Source organism: Mchenga conophoros, linkage group LG17 (genome assembly GCF_057382185.1).
Source record: "Mchenga conophoros isolate Kocher_MC1m ecotype Shallow Benthic linkage group LG17, M_conophoros_male_GT1.1, whole genome shotgun sequence".
Lineage (NCBI taxonomy): Eukaryota > Metazoa > Chordata > Actinopteri > Cichliformes > Cichlidae > Mchenga > Mchenga conophoros.
The window spans coordinates 30646243-30662314 of NC_140542.1; the positions used below are offsets into that span (position 1 = coordinate 30646243).

Below are 16072 nucleotides of genomic sequence, written 5' to 3' on the forward strand. Positions count from 1 at the left end.
TGTAAACTGTTTGATAAGTTTTGCTTTTTTAACACGGTGGGCTTTTGTTTCACAGTCAGTGGTGACTGCAACAGATTTTCCCGTGGTCTACACGGGTGATGTTGTAATGAATGAAATTAACCTGCGGGGGCGCTCGTTGCCTGTCTTCTTTTCATTGTTTGTGGCGTACCGTCGTTGTAGTCTGCACCGCAGGCGGTGAGAGCTGGTAGTCAGAGGAAAATGGCGGACGGTGTGGATCATATCGACATCTACGCCGACGTCGAGGAGGAGTTCAGCCAGGTAATAAATACATATTTTCCTACCTCGCTTATAGGTGTTATTTTTTTTAATATCTGTATAATCTGCTATATTTATTATAACCTACAAAGTGGCGAGCTTTTGTGGCTAAAGAGGCTCTCTGACATACAAGGCCTTTTCAACATGCTGCAAGCCTGCAGCCTCTGCTATCGGCGTGCTTTGCAGACTTTTGTTTGTTCGTGGGGTTGTCGACATTTAACACGACTTTTCATGTATTTAGTAATTAATATGCACGCTGCAGTTGTTTCGTGATGTGCGTTGTTATTTATTCAAGTAAATGCTAAAAGCAGCCGTCTTCACGGCGTAGCTTGGGTTCAGGCCTTGGCATGGTCGTTAGTGGCGGGCTAGCAAGACAAACAAACGCACTTTCGTTAGCGAGCTGACATTGACTAATTCACAGCTATCACGCTGTCGTGTCTAGTAAGTCTTTACTTTTTTTCAGTTGATAAAGAGAAGTTTTAAGCTAAACCGAACGCCTTTAGGCTCTAAGGTTGTATAAACATTTTCCAACCGACAATGGTCAGGCCAATAGCTGACGATAGCCTCAGCCTATCGTCGATAAACTCGTGCAGTCGCCCAACCTTAGTAGGCTCTGAATAGTGTAATAAACACGGCATGTTGTTAGCATGGAGTAGGTCAATGTTGGGGCTATTCAGAAGATATTTTTCTCCACACGCCCCTTTTCTGTGACGGTGGTTATAATTTCAGCTTAGCCAATGTGAAGATAGTGTTGTGTCTCGAACTGCTAAACAGCTTTCAAAACATACTTGAGTTTGACCCATAATGCAAACACTCAGTTTGCATTCATGCTTGGGGAAAGTCACGACGCATAAATTTATCCAGGTGATCAAATTTGAACTTAAGTAAGCCAGTGTATTAGAATAAAATGATTTAACGGATATATTTAAGTCACGACTTTGGCAGATTGGTTAAGTAAACCCCCAATCTTTTAATTTGTCCCAATTGAAGCAATTGGTTTTGCACAGGGTGCATAAATAAACCACTTCAAATTAATTTGATACGGATATAAGTTCTACGAAGCTTGCGACTATCTGCTGATCACAAGTTTATGCTGTTATTATTATTATCATACTACAATATCTGGATATGCTGTGAACCTTAACCCTAAATTGACTTTTCCTGGTCAGCATAAAGCAGTTGCATGATGCTAGTGTTATTGAACTTGAATTGATTCAATAGTGAATTACATCTTTTTAATGAGTGCTGGTATGTTTTTCTGACAACTGCCTATTGCAAAAACAATTAAATCAAACTCAATTCAGTGGGAATTTTGCACACCTGTTACAAGGAAACCTTTTTGTACAATGTGATGGTGAAAACCAATGTAGGTTTGCTATTCTGGTGTTGGTGAGGAAACCGATTCAGAATCAGATCAGACATAGAAGCTGATAAATTATATCCTTGGTGTTAATAACATCAAATCATTATCAAGCTCTAGATATTAAGTGCTTCACTGATCTTTTCTTGCATTCTTAATACAGGAAGCTGACTACCCAGTTCATGAGCAGATCGACCTGTATGATGACGTAATATCCCCATCAGCCAATAATGGTGATGCTCCAGAAGACCGGGATTACTTGGATTCACTGCCAGCCCCAGGTGGCACAGAGGGAGGGAAAAGCGCCCTGCCCAACGTGGTGTACACCTACACTGGAAAAAGAATCGCCCTGTACATAGGAAACCTCACATGGGTGAGTGTCAGATTGTCTAAAAATTGGACTTACAAATTTAATTGTGATCCATACATGATGCCATTTTGCTTGGGGTTGTTTTTGCAGTGGACAACTGATGAGGACTTGACAGAAGCTATCCGGGTGATAGGCATCACAGATGTGCTGGAGATAAAGTTCTTTGAAAACCGAGCCAATGGCCAGTCAAAAGGGTGAGGTCTTTAGTATTTTATTTCTATGATGCAGTTGGACTAAGTCAAAGAGTATGTTAAATATTTCGTGTTAGGAGTACAGGGTGGGATCACACTGAGTCAGTTTTATGATTGTATTACCACAAGGCTGTTGTTTCTAAAGACATATGTTCTTGAGTGCCAGTGACCTTGTTTAGATATTACTATCAGCTCAGAATTTCACAGTGCATTGATGTTTATGCGATCAATTGTCTGACTGTATGCCCTCTGCGTGTTTTCCAGGTTTGCTCTGGTGTGTGTTGGTTCAGAGGCATCCTCCAGAAAGTTAATGGAGCTGCTGTCAAAGAGGGAGCTCCATGGTCAGAATCCCATTGTCACACCATGCAACAAGCAGTCCCTCAGCCAGTTTGAAATGCAATCACGCAAAAGTAAGTAGGGCAAGTGTGCACATGGTTTATTTATCCGAAGAGATCAGTGCTGGTTAAAAGAAGTTATGTAAAAAATTTGCACATGTTGGAATGTGAGTTATTCTAAATATAAATATATTTGACTACACAGTACATCACATATGTTACATGACCTGTGTTTAATCTTAGCATATGTATGAACTAGAGATGGACCGATCCGATATTACGTATCGGTATCGGTCCGATACTGACCTAAATTACTGGATCGGATATCGGAGAAAAATAAAAAATGTAATCCGATCCATTAAATATCACGAAAGCACCTCACAAAACTTGCAACACGCCGTAACTCACTTCAGAACGTTAGCAGTCGGAGCAGTATGCATCACGTGATAGAGCGGCTGTGGCATGCGGGACCTGTCGGTGGTCTGGATAGCATTTGGAGCTTCGCTAGCAACCTGGCATTTCATCTCCGACAAAGTTATCCCCGAGAGAAGTAAAGCAAGTGTGTAAGTCCATCTCTGAATGTTTGTAAAGCATTCCTGTGTTAAGCTTAACAAGCGACTGCCTCTCGCTCTCCGGCTGCTACTTCAATCGTGAAACTGATCAGCTGATCGGGTTTTCTGTCGCGAGTCCGTCTCTCTTGTTTGTTTTTGGTCCACTTTGCGCCAGAAAGAGGAAACCAGCGGCTGAACAACAGCAGCACGTTTAAGCTTGATAAGCTGTTGTTACAATTTATTTAATATTACTTTCTACACCAGGATCTTTTTCTACGTAGCTGACAGCTGGTAACTTTGCAGGGGCGGATCTAGCAAAGTTTAGCCAGGGGGGCCGATAGGGCATTAACTGGGAAAAGGGGGCACAAAGACATACTTTTCTTTCTTATTCTCATTTAAAATGTCGAGCTTTTAATAAATAATTATCTGACACCCAAAGTTTTAATTTGATGTAAAATGAATAGAAGTCAATTACTGTATATAGTGACTATAAAGTCTAATATATATATATACCCTAGTAAGCTATAGTACTTTTTACTTTGGGAAGGTACCATCTGTGCAGTCTGCAATTTTGTTGAAGAAAGATGTTGAATCTATTTAATATTTCTTGAAAGATAATTGATTTCTGTGCATTTTCTTTCACACTGCATCAAATTAAGGTTGATTACGTCGATTAAGCATCATGAGGTGGCGCGTGAGGGGTGGTTCCCTATTTTTTATTTATTTATTTTTGTTGTTGCTGGGAGTTGGAACCCTGTTAGTTAGGTTGCTTAATATTTACGCTAAGTACTCTTTAAAATACCAGAATAGGGAGGATGGTGTAGGTCTAAGTTTATTAGATTGATCAGTATTGCTGAACTATGAAATATTTTTTTGTATACAGGTATAACAGAATAGCTTTAGTGTAGTTGTTGTTTTAAACTTGAGTATGAACTTGCAGACTTGCAAAATGCAGCAAGATATTTTAAAAAACAGTTTTGTTGATTAAAAAACACTATATCGGATTCATATCGGTATCGGCAGATATCCAAATTTATGATATCGGTATCGGTATCGGACATAAAAAAGTGGTATCGTGCCATCTCTAGTATGAACTCATACATGTAATTTATCCTTGTTTTTGTCTCTTAGCCAGGTGCACATATTGATTAATGATTACATATGAAATGAGTTTGTATTTGTCTTTTCACAGGTACCCAGACAGGTCAGATGTCTGGGGAAGGAAAGGCTGGTCCTCCTGGTTCTGGACCCCGTGGCGGTTTTCCCATGGGCAGCCGAGGGAGAGGCAGGTTCCCCGGACCACCTGGCCCTGGAGGAGACCGCTTCCCTGGTCCCGTAGGGCCTGGGGGTCCTCCACCACACCTTCCTGGTTAGTTTAGCAAGATGTGTTGGTAGTATGGGACAACACTCAGTTACTTGAGAAATGAATATTGATATTCAAAAATTCATCATCAAAAATAAATTAGGGGCAGAAACGTTCCAAATCAATGGATTGTGTTGTCTTGAATGCTGAGTGGGCTTATTACCAAAATAAGTTTGTTTAACCACATTTCATAGGGATATATAGTTGAACTTGAGGTGGATATATTAGTTTTTGAGACTTGGCAGTCAAAACGAGTTCATGAGTGGATGTGTTGTGGATATAAGCAAATCCATAAAGACACACAGCTCACAAAAAGTGCAACCTGTCATGTATGGATCCACCACAGCTGGCAGAGGTTGTGTTAAATCACATATTGAACTTTGTAGGTCAGTTTATTTCTGTTCAGTATTGTCGACTGTGTGATGATTTGAAAAAAAATAAATACATATAATGTTACAGCACAACAGATTTAAAGTCACAAGTGTTTTAAAAACTTGGAAGTTCTGCTTTCTGTCTGGCACTGCTGCTCAGGTAGCACAGTCCAGGCATTGCTGTTACTCACACCTGCATGGGATCATGGCTCATCTGATCTAGTATGTTTTTTTTACTATTGCGGGATCTCTCATCTCTCCCTTGGCAGGGCTTTCTTTGCATGTTTCCTTCTTTGTCTGGTTTGAATTTTTGTCTCACTTAACCTCAAGTTGAACAGTTGATCCTTCTCATGGTGTGGTTTCCTGCTTGTGAAAATTTCCAACACCATTCCTTTACTTAGAGGTTTTCTCAAAGCTTGACTTGGTACGCTGCCAAACTTACCTCTTTACAAATCTTGGCTTGGCTGCTTGTCAGAAGCAGTAAGAGAATGGAGTAGCAGGCTGTTCTCCATTCCCCCTTTTCATATCTCTTCTTTCGCTTAGTGGCTGGTGCCCCGTCCCGCTGGGCTGCGACAGGCCTTCGGTTAGCAGGTAGAGGTTTCTGAAGGGAGGAGTTGTGATTGGTTTGCTTTTTTCCCCATTAGGCTCGGGCATGAGACCAGATCTGGTTAGGCACCAAGATGGCCCTCTGATGGATATGAGTTTCAATCCCTTCCAGCCGGGGGGCAGGAACGGGAGCTGGCGTAGCAGAGGTGAAATACCTCGATTAATCTAATTGATTTATTAGATGGCCTTATAATCCTAGCTTTGGCTTTTTATTGACAAATTAAACTGTCACATTTACTGCCCCGAGGCAGCTGATCTTCATTGCTTACTCTGAATCGACAGTTTACATTATTTGCCCCACATGTGGCAGCATTTTAAATTTTAAAACATTTTTACCAAAAGAAATAAACGTGTGCTTTTGTTTTTTTGAGCTTAAGTACATTTTAGGTAAATTAGTTGTTTCAGGTGACATAATGGCCCAGTGTCAAGAAAAAACGTATTTTTAAACTTTTGGAAAAATTCTTTTCGCAGGTTTGTAATTGATGTAAAGCAGTCAAACTCCTTAGTTCCACATTGCAGTTTATACACTGTATATACTCTCTTTAGGGCTTCTGGAAACTTATAGCAGTGCATCTTCTGAGTCAAGTGTTAATGAGAAGGGTCCAGTCCAATACAAGGCCTTGTTTAATTAAAACGGCAACGCCTGCTTGAAACTATAGCTTCTCATCTGTTCACTTTCCTTTTGATTTATTTTTCAGTGTCATTTGTGACCTTTTTTCGTCAATTGTTGTCCTGTGCAGCAATGGCTTTCTTTCATCTTTGTGTCACTGTCCCTGCTTTAAATTGCCATTTGGTACCTAAAGGTATCACTGTACAAAAGATACATAGAAAAATACAGGCTGCCACTAGACTTCAAAAATGAGTCCACAAATCGACTGTGCCAGTATACATTTTATGTTTTCAATCTGCCAGTTACTTGTTCTTGTAGAAAGAGGTGGAGAGCTCAGTCTGTGTCATTCTAGACAATAATTTTGGTTTACTGGAGCTTACTTCTTTCATGTTCTTTTTTTTTTTTTTTGTTCTTGTCTTTTTTGTTAATTTGCTCTTTTTCTAGGTGGCATGCAGGGTCCTCCACGCCCCCCACCCGGTCCACCAGGTCCCCCAGGACCTCCAGGACCTCCACCTCCAGGCCAGGGTCTTCCACCTCCCATGGCTGGGCCTCCAAATCGTGGTGATAGGCCTCCTCCACCTGTTCTCTTCCCTGGGCAGTTTGGCCAGCCACCACTGGGACCCCTGCCTCCAGGTCCACCTCCTCCAGGCTATGGTCCTCCACCTGGTCCCCCACCTCCTCAGCAGGGCCCACCCCCTCCAGGACCCTTTCCACCCCGTCCTCCTGGACCTATTGGCCCGCCTATGGCATTGGCTCCACCACCACATCTGCCAGGTCCCCCGCCAGGTGGCCCACCACCAGCGCCGCACGTGAACCCTGCCTTCTTTCCTCCCCCTGGCAACAACAGCATGCCACCCAATGATAGCCGAGGTCCACCGGGACCAAATGACCCATACGGCCGCCCGCCACCATATGAAAGAGGAGATTATGGGCCTGGAGGCCGGTAAGAACAATTACTGAGAAGAACAACAAATTAAACCACTATATATACACATTCAATATGAGGTTTTTGTTTGTGCTCGGGTAGCCTAGAACTTGGATACTGTGAATTAAAAATAAATTAATGCTTGATCCTTTTTTTTTTTTTCTGTTATTTTTTTAGGGACATGGACACATCACGAACCCCTCTAAGTGAGGCAGAGTTTGAGGAGATCATGAACAGGAACAGAGCCATATCCTCCAGTGCCATATCTAGAGCAGTTTCTGATGCCAGTGCAGGTAAGGCAAATGGTGATATATTTCCAATACATTTAAATAAGTGCGTTTACATGTTGTCAGTAAGGGAAAACTTAAATTTCTTCAAAGAAGTAAAAGAGCACTGCAATAGACCAGTGTACCCGGCTGCTTGCCCTATGACACTTGAGATAGGCTCCAGCCCGCCTGCGACCCTGATGAGGATGAGTGGAAGAGGATGGATGGATGAAAAGTTTACTCCACTGTTTTCTCTTTTTAGGTGATTATGGCAGTGCTATAGAGACTTTGGTGACAGCCATCAGTCTGATTAAGCAGTCCAAAGTGTCCGCAGACGACCGCTGCAAGGTCCTCATCAGTTCTCTGCAGGACTGTCTCCACGGCATTGAGTCAAAGAGCTATGGCTCTGCGTCAAGGTAAGCCTGTTAAATATTACACTGAAACAGGTAGTTACATACTAAAAGAAAATGTAGGTGTTTGAACTTTATTAAAAACTTCACAACTGTAACTTGATGTTCGTTTGTCTCTGCAAGGCGAGAACGTTCCAGGGAACGTGACCACAGTCGCTCAAGAGAAAAGAGTCGACGACACAAATCTCGTAGCCGCGACAGGCATGAGGACTATTACAGAGAACGCAGTCGGGAGAGAGATCGTCATCGTGAGAGGGATCGGGACCGTGACCGGGAAAGAGAGAGGGAGAGGGAATACCGGCACCGTTAGCCGGAAAGGAGGTGGGTACCAGTTTTATTTTTTTGTGTATTTTTCAGCATCTTTGTCTTAAACCTTGTGGCAAACTAATTTAGGCTCAGACGGCATGACAGAAACAGAAAGTGGCACAGTTGAGATTTAAAGTCTTCTCTGTTTGCACACCTCCTCTCATTGGATTCACTGGCTCTAGATAAATCCCAAAACCAAATCCTACTTACACCCAAATAATGGTTAAACATCTGATAATGGATGTTATCATCAAAATATTAAATTACTGCATGAGGAGAGTAAGAGGTAGGCAACGAAAAGGCTTTCAAAACTCAGTCCTCTGTCTTCAGGTAGGTATAAGGTAAGTCAACTTAAACCATATTTCTTCAGTGGTAATCACAATTTCTATTGTATCACAAAATGTGCAAAATACACACTTGATGTATTCACTTTGGCACAGTGTGGAGTCTGTAAGTGTTGTATCTACGCTGTAGTCCCTTTGAAATGAGAAAATATAAGTCACTGGATTTCTGGATGTATTTTGTACTCTTTGGTCTGCAGGCTTCAGAGGCTGGTAAATTACAAAGTTCATTTGTTGCTTTGGATATTACAACAAATACATTTTAGAATAAAAGTTGTATGCACCTGTGCATGGCAAGAAAATAGCATACGTTACCTGTTGAGATGATTTTTGCAGTTACTCTTTTTATAAAATTTAAAGAGTTTTTGCATCAATAAAGTAGAAATTATCAGAATTTTGGCTTTTACCAGGAACTGTGGCAAGTGGACCAAATGTGCCTGATTTTTATTATATCAACACTCAGAACTGCCATATTAATTATATGTGAATTCCCAAAGTTTGGTTTATCAGTGGGCTTGTACTGGTCGCTTCAATCCTGATTGGCAAGATTTGGGTGTCACAATACTGTACAGTCATTTTTACAGTATTTCGTACAAATTAAGATTTTATATGGTCTGTTAAGATTGAATTGATTACTGTTTTTACACCTTGTCAGTAGTAGACCAATCTACATTTTGTAAATGTTTCATTCATAGTGTTGTACATATTCCAGTTTTAGTGTGTTATTTGAAATCTATCATTGTCCTGTGATATTTCAGAGAAGTTAAACATTTATCAGTGTCAACATCTTATGACTTTTGCCCCCTCCCACCCCTTAAAAAAAAAAACTAATGTCATTGTGCCATATCTGCATGACAATAATATCACCTGACATTTCACCTGTGTCAAGTTGAATGTTTTTATTGCATAGTGTTTGCTCACTTTTGTATAATTGCACCTTAACTTAAGATGTTGAGGTGAAGTGGAGGAAGGAAAAATGCCTGTCCCCTTGACATAATAATCTGTCAAAATATATGTTACTGAATATCCAAATGCTGGTGTGGTTTTTACACGCAGTGTCACATCTAATCATTTTATGAGGCAAAGGTCAGCCTGTATTCAACAGTGGCTGAAATCAAATTGTTTGCAGAGTCTGTGTAATGAGAATTGGTTAATATTTCAGATCTGTGCATAATAACTTGCATTATCATACTATTATGTTGACACACAATTTAAAAAAAAAAAAAAGTGATTTAAAGTTAAAAGCTAGCACAAGCTTAAGAAAATCAGTGTTTTTAGATCCTAAGCTCTTTGAGTCTGTGGAGCTCCCCCAGAAGGTTACAATGGAGTTTTTGTTTTTATTTTATTTTATTTTTTGTAGGCCATTGTGGCGTTCACTCATAGTAATATAATTTCTGCATATGGACTGAAGTGGAGATCTTGCTGTACTATTAAAATGCTTTAATGCTAGTTGTTAAAATACCACAAGTGTTCAGAAATAGAGTATATTCAATACAAGTTACATATATTCTCCATGTGCATTCAATGTTAGACCTATCATAAACGACTCCTTGTATGTCACAACTGTAACCGTAACTAACGCACAGCTGTGGTCACAGCCACTATCACGCTGACAGTTTGTCTTCCAACAACTTTAGTCAAAAATCACAGCTACAGTTTAAGAGCTCCTCTAGTTTCTGTAGTAACTGAATACCTGTGCCTGAACAGTCACAACTGAAAGTCAACTTACTCGTGTAGTGGTCAAAATGAGTATAATGCAATTTCATAATAGAGTTTAGCTTTTTTTTTTTTTTTTTTTTTTTTATACATGGATCAGAGAAAACATTACTGCAAGAGAACACAAACCTAGTCCAGAAAAATATTCTCAGTGTTAACCCTTAGAGGGCTCTGCATGATTCAGGAAAAGAAAGTCACAATTTTATGGGAGAACTTGTACTGTTGCATAACATTCATGACAGTGAGTTAGGCTTCAGCATTCAGTTTAATCGGTCCAATTTAGCAAAGAGATCATGCAGGCATTTGAGATTTTTGTCTATTTTTAGCATTATATCCAAGCTAATTCAATTTTAACTGGTGCTGTGGTTGTAGATGCATTTATCTGAACATTCTAATTGTCAGCTTGCACCTAATGTTGTTGGATACAAAAATCATTAATAGTGTATTGCTCTCAAATGATTTGAGTCAACTATTTTAGGCTGCCTTTCTGCCCTGTGCTGGTTTTTGTCTGGGATTTTCAGAGTCAGGGTTTCACAAGTCGTTATGTAATCTCTTTGTGAAGATGCTTTCTTCCATTGCTTCAGTTGCACGTTGAATAACCCGCTAACTTGTGAAAAGTTTTGGGGCTTCTTTGGATATAGTGTTTCAGCCATTTTGGGTTTTTTGGCTGTCTTTTACTGCCAAAGCTTTGAGATATCTACAGTGTTGCATGTAAAGCAGACTTGAGTAGGTTACGTGGACCCTACAGCATCTCTGTACAGTTGCCCCCATTCCCAAATAATATCTGTCCCGATTTTAAATGTGCTTTATCCACTAAAGATATCTTCATGTATTTGCACTCAAACAGCATGAACTATGCTCCACCCACTGGAAAGATATTTATATATTCACATTGTTCCCTGTTTGTGTGCCTATTTCTCTTATACTGGAAAATAATAACTGGGGTGGTTTAACTTATGGAGTTGCTGCATTTTGAAAGTAGCCAAAAGAATGTAACTTAAACTCTAAAGGCAATTTGTCATGTAAATACTGGAGAGTTATGTTGATTTTAGCTGTCAGTTCTAGCTTGTTGAGTTGATCTGGTCTCTGTTCCACAAAATTGTTCTTTACATGCTCACGTTTTTCCTGCAAAACCTTGTGTCCACCAAGAACCTCACAACAAAAGATTACATTTTGTCAAATACATAAGTTTTTTTTTGTAAATTAACTTTCATTTTAAGTCCAAATTTAAAAAAAAAAAAAAAAAAAATCTAACTAATAAATGTGAAAGTTGCTGCTGTCTCCTTTAATAGCCATCTTGTTGTCATTGTTGGAGATCCTCTGTGGGCACAAGGCCTAATAGCCTATTGCAATGTGTCAAGCACCAAAATGCATTTGAAGAATATTTATAAATTGTTGTTTGCAGTAAAAATGACTAAAGATCAAAATTAAGCGAGCAAAAATGTTGATGGTGAGATATGTCCCAATTTTTCCATTGCACCATGCCTTTGCATTTCTACTGATATTTGTGAGCTTGTTAAAGAGGAAAATAATTGAGATTGAGTGCCAAGTACATTGCTCCTCTTCTTGTAGTGTGGCCGTTTGTTGTTTCGAGATGTGCTTAACACTGTTTATCTGTTCATGTTTCCATGCAAGAACGCACAGTGTTTGTACCAGGCTTAAGTTACTTTTATGCTTTCTCTTCAGCCTGTTTGTAGGTGTATGTGTGCTGGGGGGTGCAGCCCTAATGTCCAAGCTATTTACACATGTCAAACCAGAGTCAAACGGTTTAGGTTATAGCTAATCAAACAGCCTTCATGTCCATAACATGGTTGAAATGTAATTCATGTCCTTAATTTTGGCCTTTGGCCAGAATATAGAAAAAGAAAATGTTTGACTTTATAGCTGAGCTAAGGCAAATGGACATGGTTTTAATTCTTAATATTTAGCCCCACAGTTATTACAGTATATAACACATGAACTGTTAGTTGGTGAAAAAGATGTGTACCTTTTTCATACTCAATGAGCTGTCTGTGAGTAGTTTTCTGAAATATCATACACACATAAGTAATAACAGTGAAAGATTAGACGGCAGTCTATAAGCTAGGCAGTGGTAAGTATTGGCCCAATCTTATTTGCCGAGCCTTTTGTAGCACATAGCCAAGTTAGTGGACTGAGACTATTTCATGGACTGCTTGACCCTGGTTTGGCTCTGTCCCGTTTCATTTCCATTCTGTATTAACTGACACACCTACTACACATTTTAAAGTTTTATATGAAATATAATGAACCCGATATAAATGATTTATTGGGCTGATAATTTAAATGTTTCACCCTTGAGAAAAGTTCAGTTATGTCAAGTGTGATTATGGGAGGAGTACTGAGATGTGCGATGTGGCTGTAAGCTCAACTGCTTTTGTCTGCAGGCATATACTGTGTAAAGAAAACCTTTCAGATTATGAAACCTATCAAATTTCATTATGCATTTGAATCATTAAACAATGTAAAAAAATCACCTGTACTTACTTGAATTTTGGTGTAGATACCAGTTCTATCTGGCTTCATTTCAGCGTGTGAAGCAGTGATTTTAATGTTGAAACAACAAGTTTGAAATGACTTTCTTTATCACAAATTTTGTCATTTCATCTTAAAATTGTACAAATTTCTGGTAAGGTGCTTTAAATTGTGTAGAACTGTAATCCCACTGCTGCTGTCCTTTACAATTATGGTTAGAGGTAGCTTTTTCTGACTCCTGTACTTTGCATGCTCAACTTTGTCTATGCAAAGCATTACAAGCACAAAATATTCCATCTTCCTGACTTTGACCATGTTTGCGACACCGTAAGAATCACACTGTCATATTTTTTTCTGTTTTATTAAAACTCTTGGTATGCTTGGGCAGGAAAGGTTTCACTAGATGTGCCGTATGTGCTTTTTCCTTCATAGCTGTTTTTTTGATTGATTACTGTTTTGGTCCTTTGTCTTTTCACTTAAATATACAGCTTAAACAAATTGCAACCATGGTTTTCTCTGGTATTTGCCACAGTGAGCAAAGTTTTCAGTGTACTCCGTTATGTAACCTGCTGGTCATAATGACAAATACTGAAATGTTTGGAGGTGATTGAAAGGTAAATCCCTATTGCTATAGTTAAAGACTTGTCAAAGGAAAAAAAACTTTTAGCTCAGGTCTTCCAATAAAACTCCCTGTAAGTTTTAAAGGTTATTTATTTCTGTTTTCTGCACTTTATAGTCCTCTGAGAGCCAAATTAATTGAAACGCTATAAGTAAGACTTAATATTCTGAAAGTATTACCTAATGTTGATGCAGGTACACCATTTAATAATATTGTAAACAAGACGAAATGGTCATACACAATTTGGCCATTTAGACACTATAACCATTGTCCATCCCTGAATTTGTAATTCTGTAATGGAACAAACAAAATTGCCCCAGGTATTTAAGTGCATTTACATATGGTTATCAATATTTTTATGTCTAAAAGAGTTAAGTGCCACATGCAAACATCTGTACATGTATATACGTGTATATGCATGTACATACTTTGAAATCCATGTTTCTGTAGTTGCAGCGCAGACTTGACGAAAGATTGAAATACTTTTCTTTGTGTGTGCGTGTACATACTCATAGAGTTCAATTTAAGTTCTTGAATGTTAGCTGTTGAACTGTGCATGATATGTTTCTGTGTCTTTGCTAGGGTTGGGGACAATACACAGCCAACAGAGTGTTAAGAGTAGCAGTTAAATACCATAGTGCCATTTATGCCGCGTGTAAGAGGCTTCTCTGTCTGCACTGCCTTTGCTAAGATAAAATGACTTGAACAAACTCCAACCTCGTGGCTCAGAGTGACGGTGAATTGAACCCAGCCCTGGTGTAAATTTTGTGTATGTAGTGTAGAGGTTTAATGATGAGTGGGGAAAATGTTCACTGTTGGGCTGGCTCCAAACCAAACTCCACCCTTCGTTTTGACACCTTTCAGCTTACGAGGATCAAGGATGGATGGAAGGAAAAGGAGGAACTCTTTCCCTGCCCTCCGTGCATGACCGGACAGGAACACAACTACCATCACTTCCTCCACCCCCTCCATTTCTCCTCTCCTATCCTTCTCCACCCATCCTTCTCTCTATCTGTTGTCTGCCTGGTTTAAGAGCAGCGGATGGAAGACCCTGACCTGTGTAAGGCTATGTTATCCAAACTTCTATACTCATGGTAACTAAAGATGACAAAAGAATCTTTCCAAACAGCTCTTTTATTTTTATGATGTTTTATTTGACATGAAAAGTAAGCGTGATGCTTTTTTGCGACTTATAAATAAATAAATAAATGGCCTGCACGATCCCCAAATAGAAGACACAAACATTACACCCTTTTGTTTTTTTTGTTGTTTTTTTCTTGTTCTTTGGCTCGCTGTATTGTGTGTGTGTATATACAGTTTAGAGATTAGTTTTTATAAGGTATGTGCTTGATGTTTTCTCTCCTACCCTCACTCTCTCGTTCTCATTTATTCTTTTCATGGCTAGTACGTTTGTAAATGTCTCTGCTTTTTGATTAAAATTAGATGGTGTTGTAATAAAAAATGTTTACTGAGGTACACTCTGCATTCAGTGAATTCCTCTACGTTTCGTTCATTTATATTAAATGTATATACTGACTTAGATTTTTTATTATTATTTTTATTTTATTTTATTTTATTTTTACATTGGTAAATGGCAAGGATGTAGTCACTTTGGTTTGTTTTTATCTTATGTTGCATTACATAGTCAACATGCTAAACCAAAAAAGAGAAGACCCTGCTGTTTGGAATGGTTTTTGATGGTGGGTTATTTTGTAATTCCGCTAAATAATTATCACTGAAACACCGCATGAACAAATTGTCTTTCACTTCTGTCATATAATGATTTAAAATCAGATTTTAATTCAAGCAGCCTTCATAGTTGAAGCTTGAGTGAAAGTGTTTATTCCTTAATTGGGAAGTATGAACCAGTTTGTTACATGCCTTTCACTTTAGATGTTACATGTTTTATGTATTTGAATTTTGAAGGCTTTTCCATGATAGATCTAAATAACTAAACCATGAACAAAATGCGTTTTAATTTGTCGGTACAGTGTAAAACATTCTGCCACCTGTCATTTTTATTGTTTTGCATGTTTGTCAAAATGGACGGACAGCAATTTGTTGAAGCTTTTAGGGTTTTTTTTTTTTTTGTTTGTTTTTTTCATGCAAGGTTGGGAAAATAGCAATGACTGGTTTAGCTTTTACTCAGTTATTTTTATTATAACTTACAATTATTTTTAAAAAAAAAACAAGTGTAAATTACATTGCCACAGCTTTCCCAGCACACATGATATAACACGATTATACCACCAGTTTTTAAAATGTGAGTTAATGGAAATCAGGAAATTACAGGTATGTTGAGGTTTGATGCTGCAGTGTGTCATCGGGTGTCTTAAATGCAAATCAGTATGAATACAGCGCAATAACATGGTGCTTTTGTATGGTTTTTAACGAGAACAAAGTTGCATGCAGACAACATAACACATTTTTGTGAAATTATCGCCATTGGTGAAATTTTTAATTTGCTCCCAAAAAAAATCTGAAACTTGTGTTGACACCTTGTCTTTCTGGGGGTTATTCTTTTAATAATGTCATTTCAATTTCACTCCGTAACAATTTAGAAAATGCCTTATTTTCAAACGTAACCAGTGAATGTAAAACTTTTGGATTCAGAGTCACAGCAGGAATTTGAATGACAGGCTGTGCAGGAAACTGTACCAGCATCTTTTGAAACCATTGTCTTGCTCTTGAAGTGTATTCTTTTTCAGTATACTTCAGAAAGTGACTTATTGGGGAATGTAAGTGCCTTTGCTCCGTATCCTTGCAAATTCACTGAAAGTGTGATGTAATGTAAACAAAATGTAAATTGGATTTTGATATTAAAAAAAAGAAAAAAATGGGACCTTTTTGAATATAATGATGCTATTTCTGAATAGTTAGTTTTAAAATGTTGAAAGTTTTAAGGCCCTATATCATGTTTTTTAATGATATTGGCTTAATTTGATGTTAGTTAGTTGCTCTTT

At 38.6% G+C, this 16072-nt stretch overlaps 1 protein-coding gene across 2 annotated transcripts; it reads left to right on the forward strand.

Moving 5' to 3' along the window:
- Positions 1-163: 163 nt before the first annotated feature.
- cpsf6 (cleavage and polyadenylation specific factor 6) lies at positions 164-14585 on the forward strand. Of its 2 annotated transcripts, XM_085251627.1 has the most exons (11): positions 164-279; positions 1800-2009; positions 2097-2200; positions 2462-2607; positions 4276-4452; positions 5462-5569; positions 6478-6976; positions 7136-7251; positions 7487-7640; positions 7758-7955; positions 13974-14585. In XM_085251627.1, exons 1-10 carry the CDS (start codon positions 220-222, stop codon positions 7942-7944), a joined length of 1761 nt encoding a protein of 586 aa, XP_085107753.1. In that variant the 5' UTR covers positions 164-219; the 3' UTR covers positions 7945-7955; positions 13974-14585. The 2 variants fall into 2 exon arrangements, with proteins under 2 accessions (XP_085107753.1, XP_085107754.1); XM_085251628.1 differs by lacking the exon at positions 5462-5569.
- Positions 14586-16072: the final 1487 nt, after the last annotated feature.

Coding starts and splice junctions, on each gene's coding strand:
- cpsf6 (XM_085251627.1), top strand. CDS start 220: ATGGCGGACGGTGTGGATCATATCGACATCTACGCCGACGTCGAGGAG. Junction 5,570..6,477: donor CGGGAGCTGGCGTAGCAGAG/GTGAAATACCTC, acceptor CTCTTTTTCTAG/GTGGCATGCAGGGTCCTCCA. Junction 7,252..7,486: donor AGTTTCTGATGCCAGTGCAG/GTAAGGCAAATG, acceptor TTCTCTTTTTAG/GTGATTATGGCAGTGCTATA.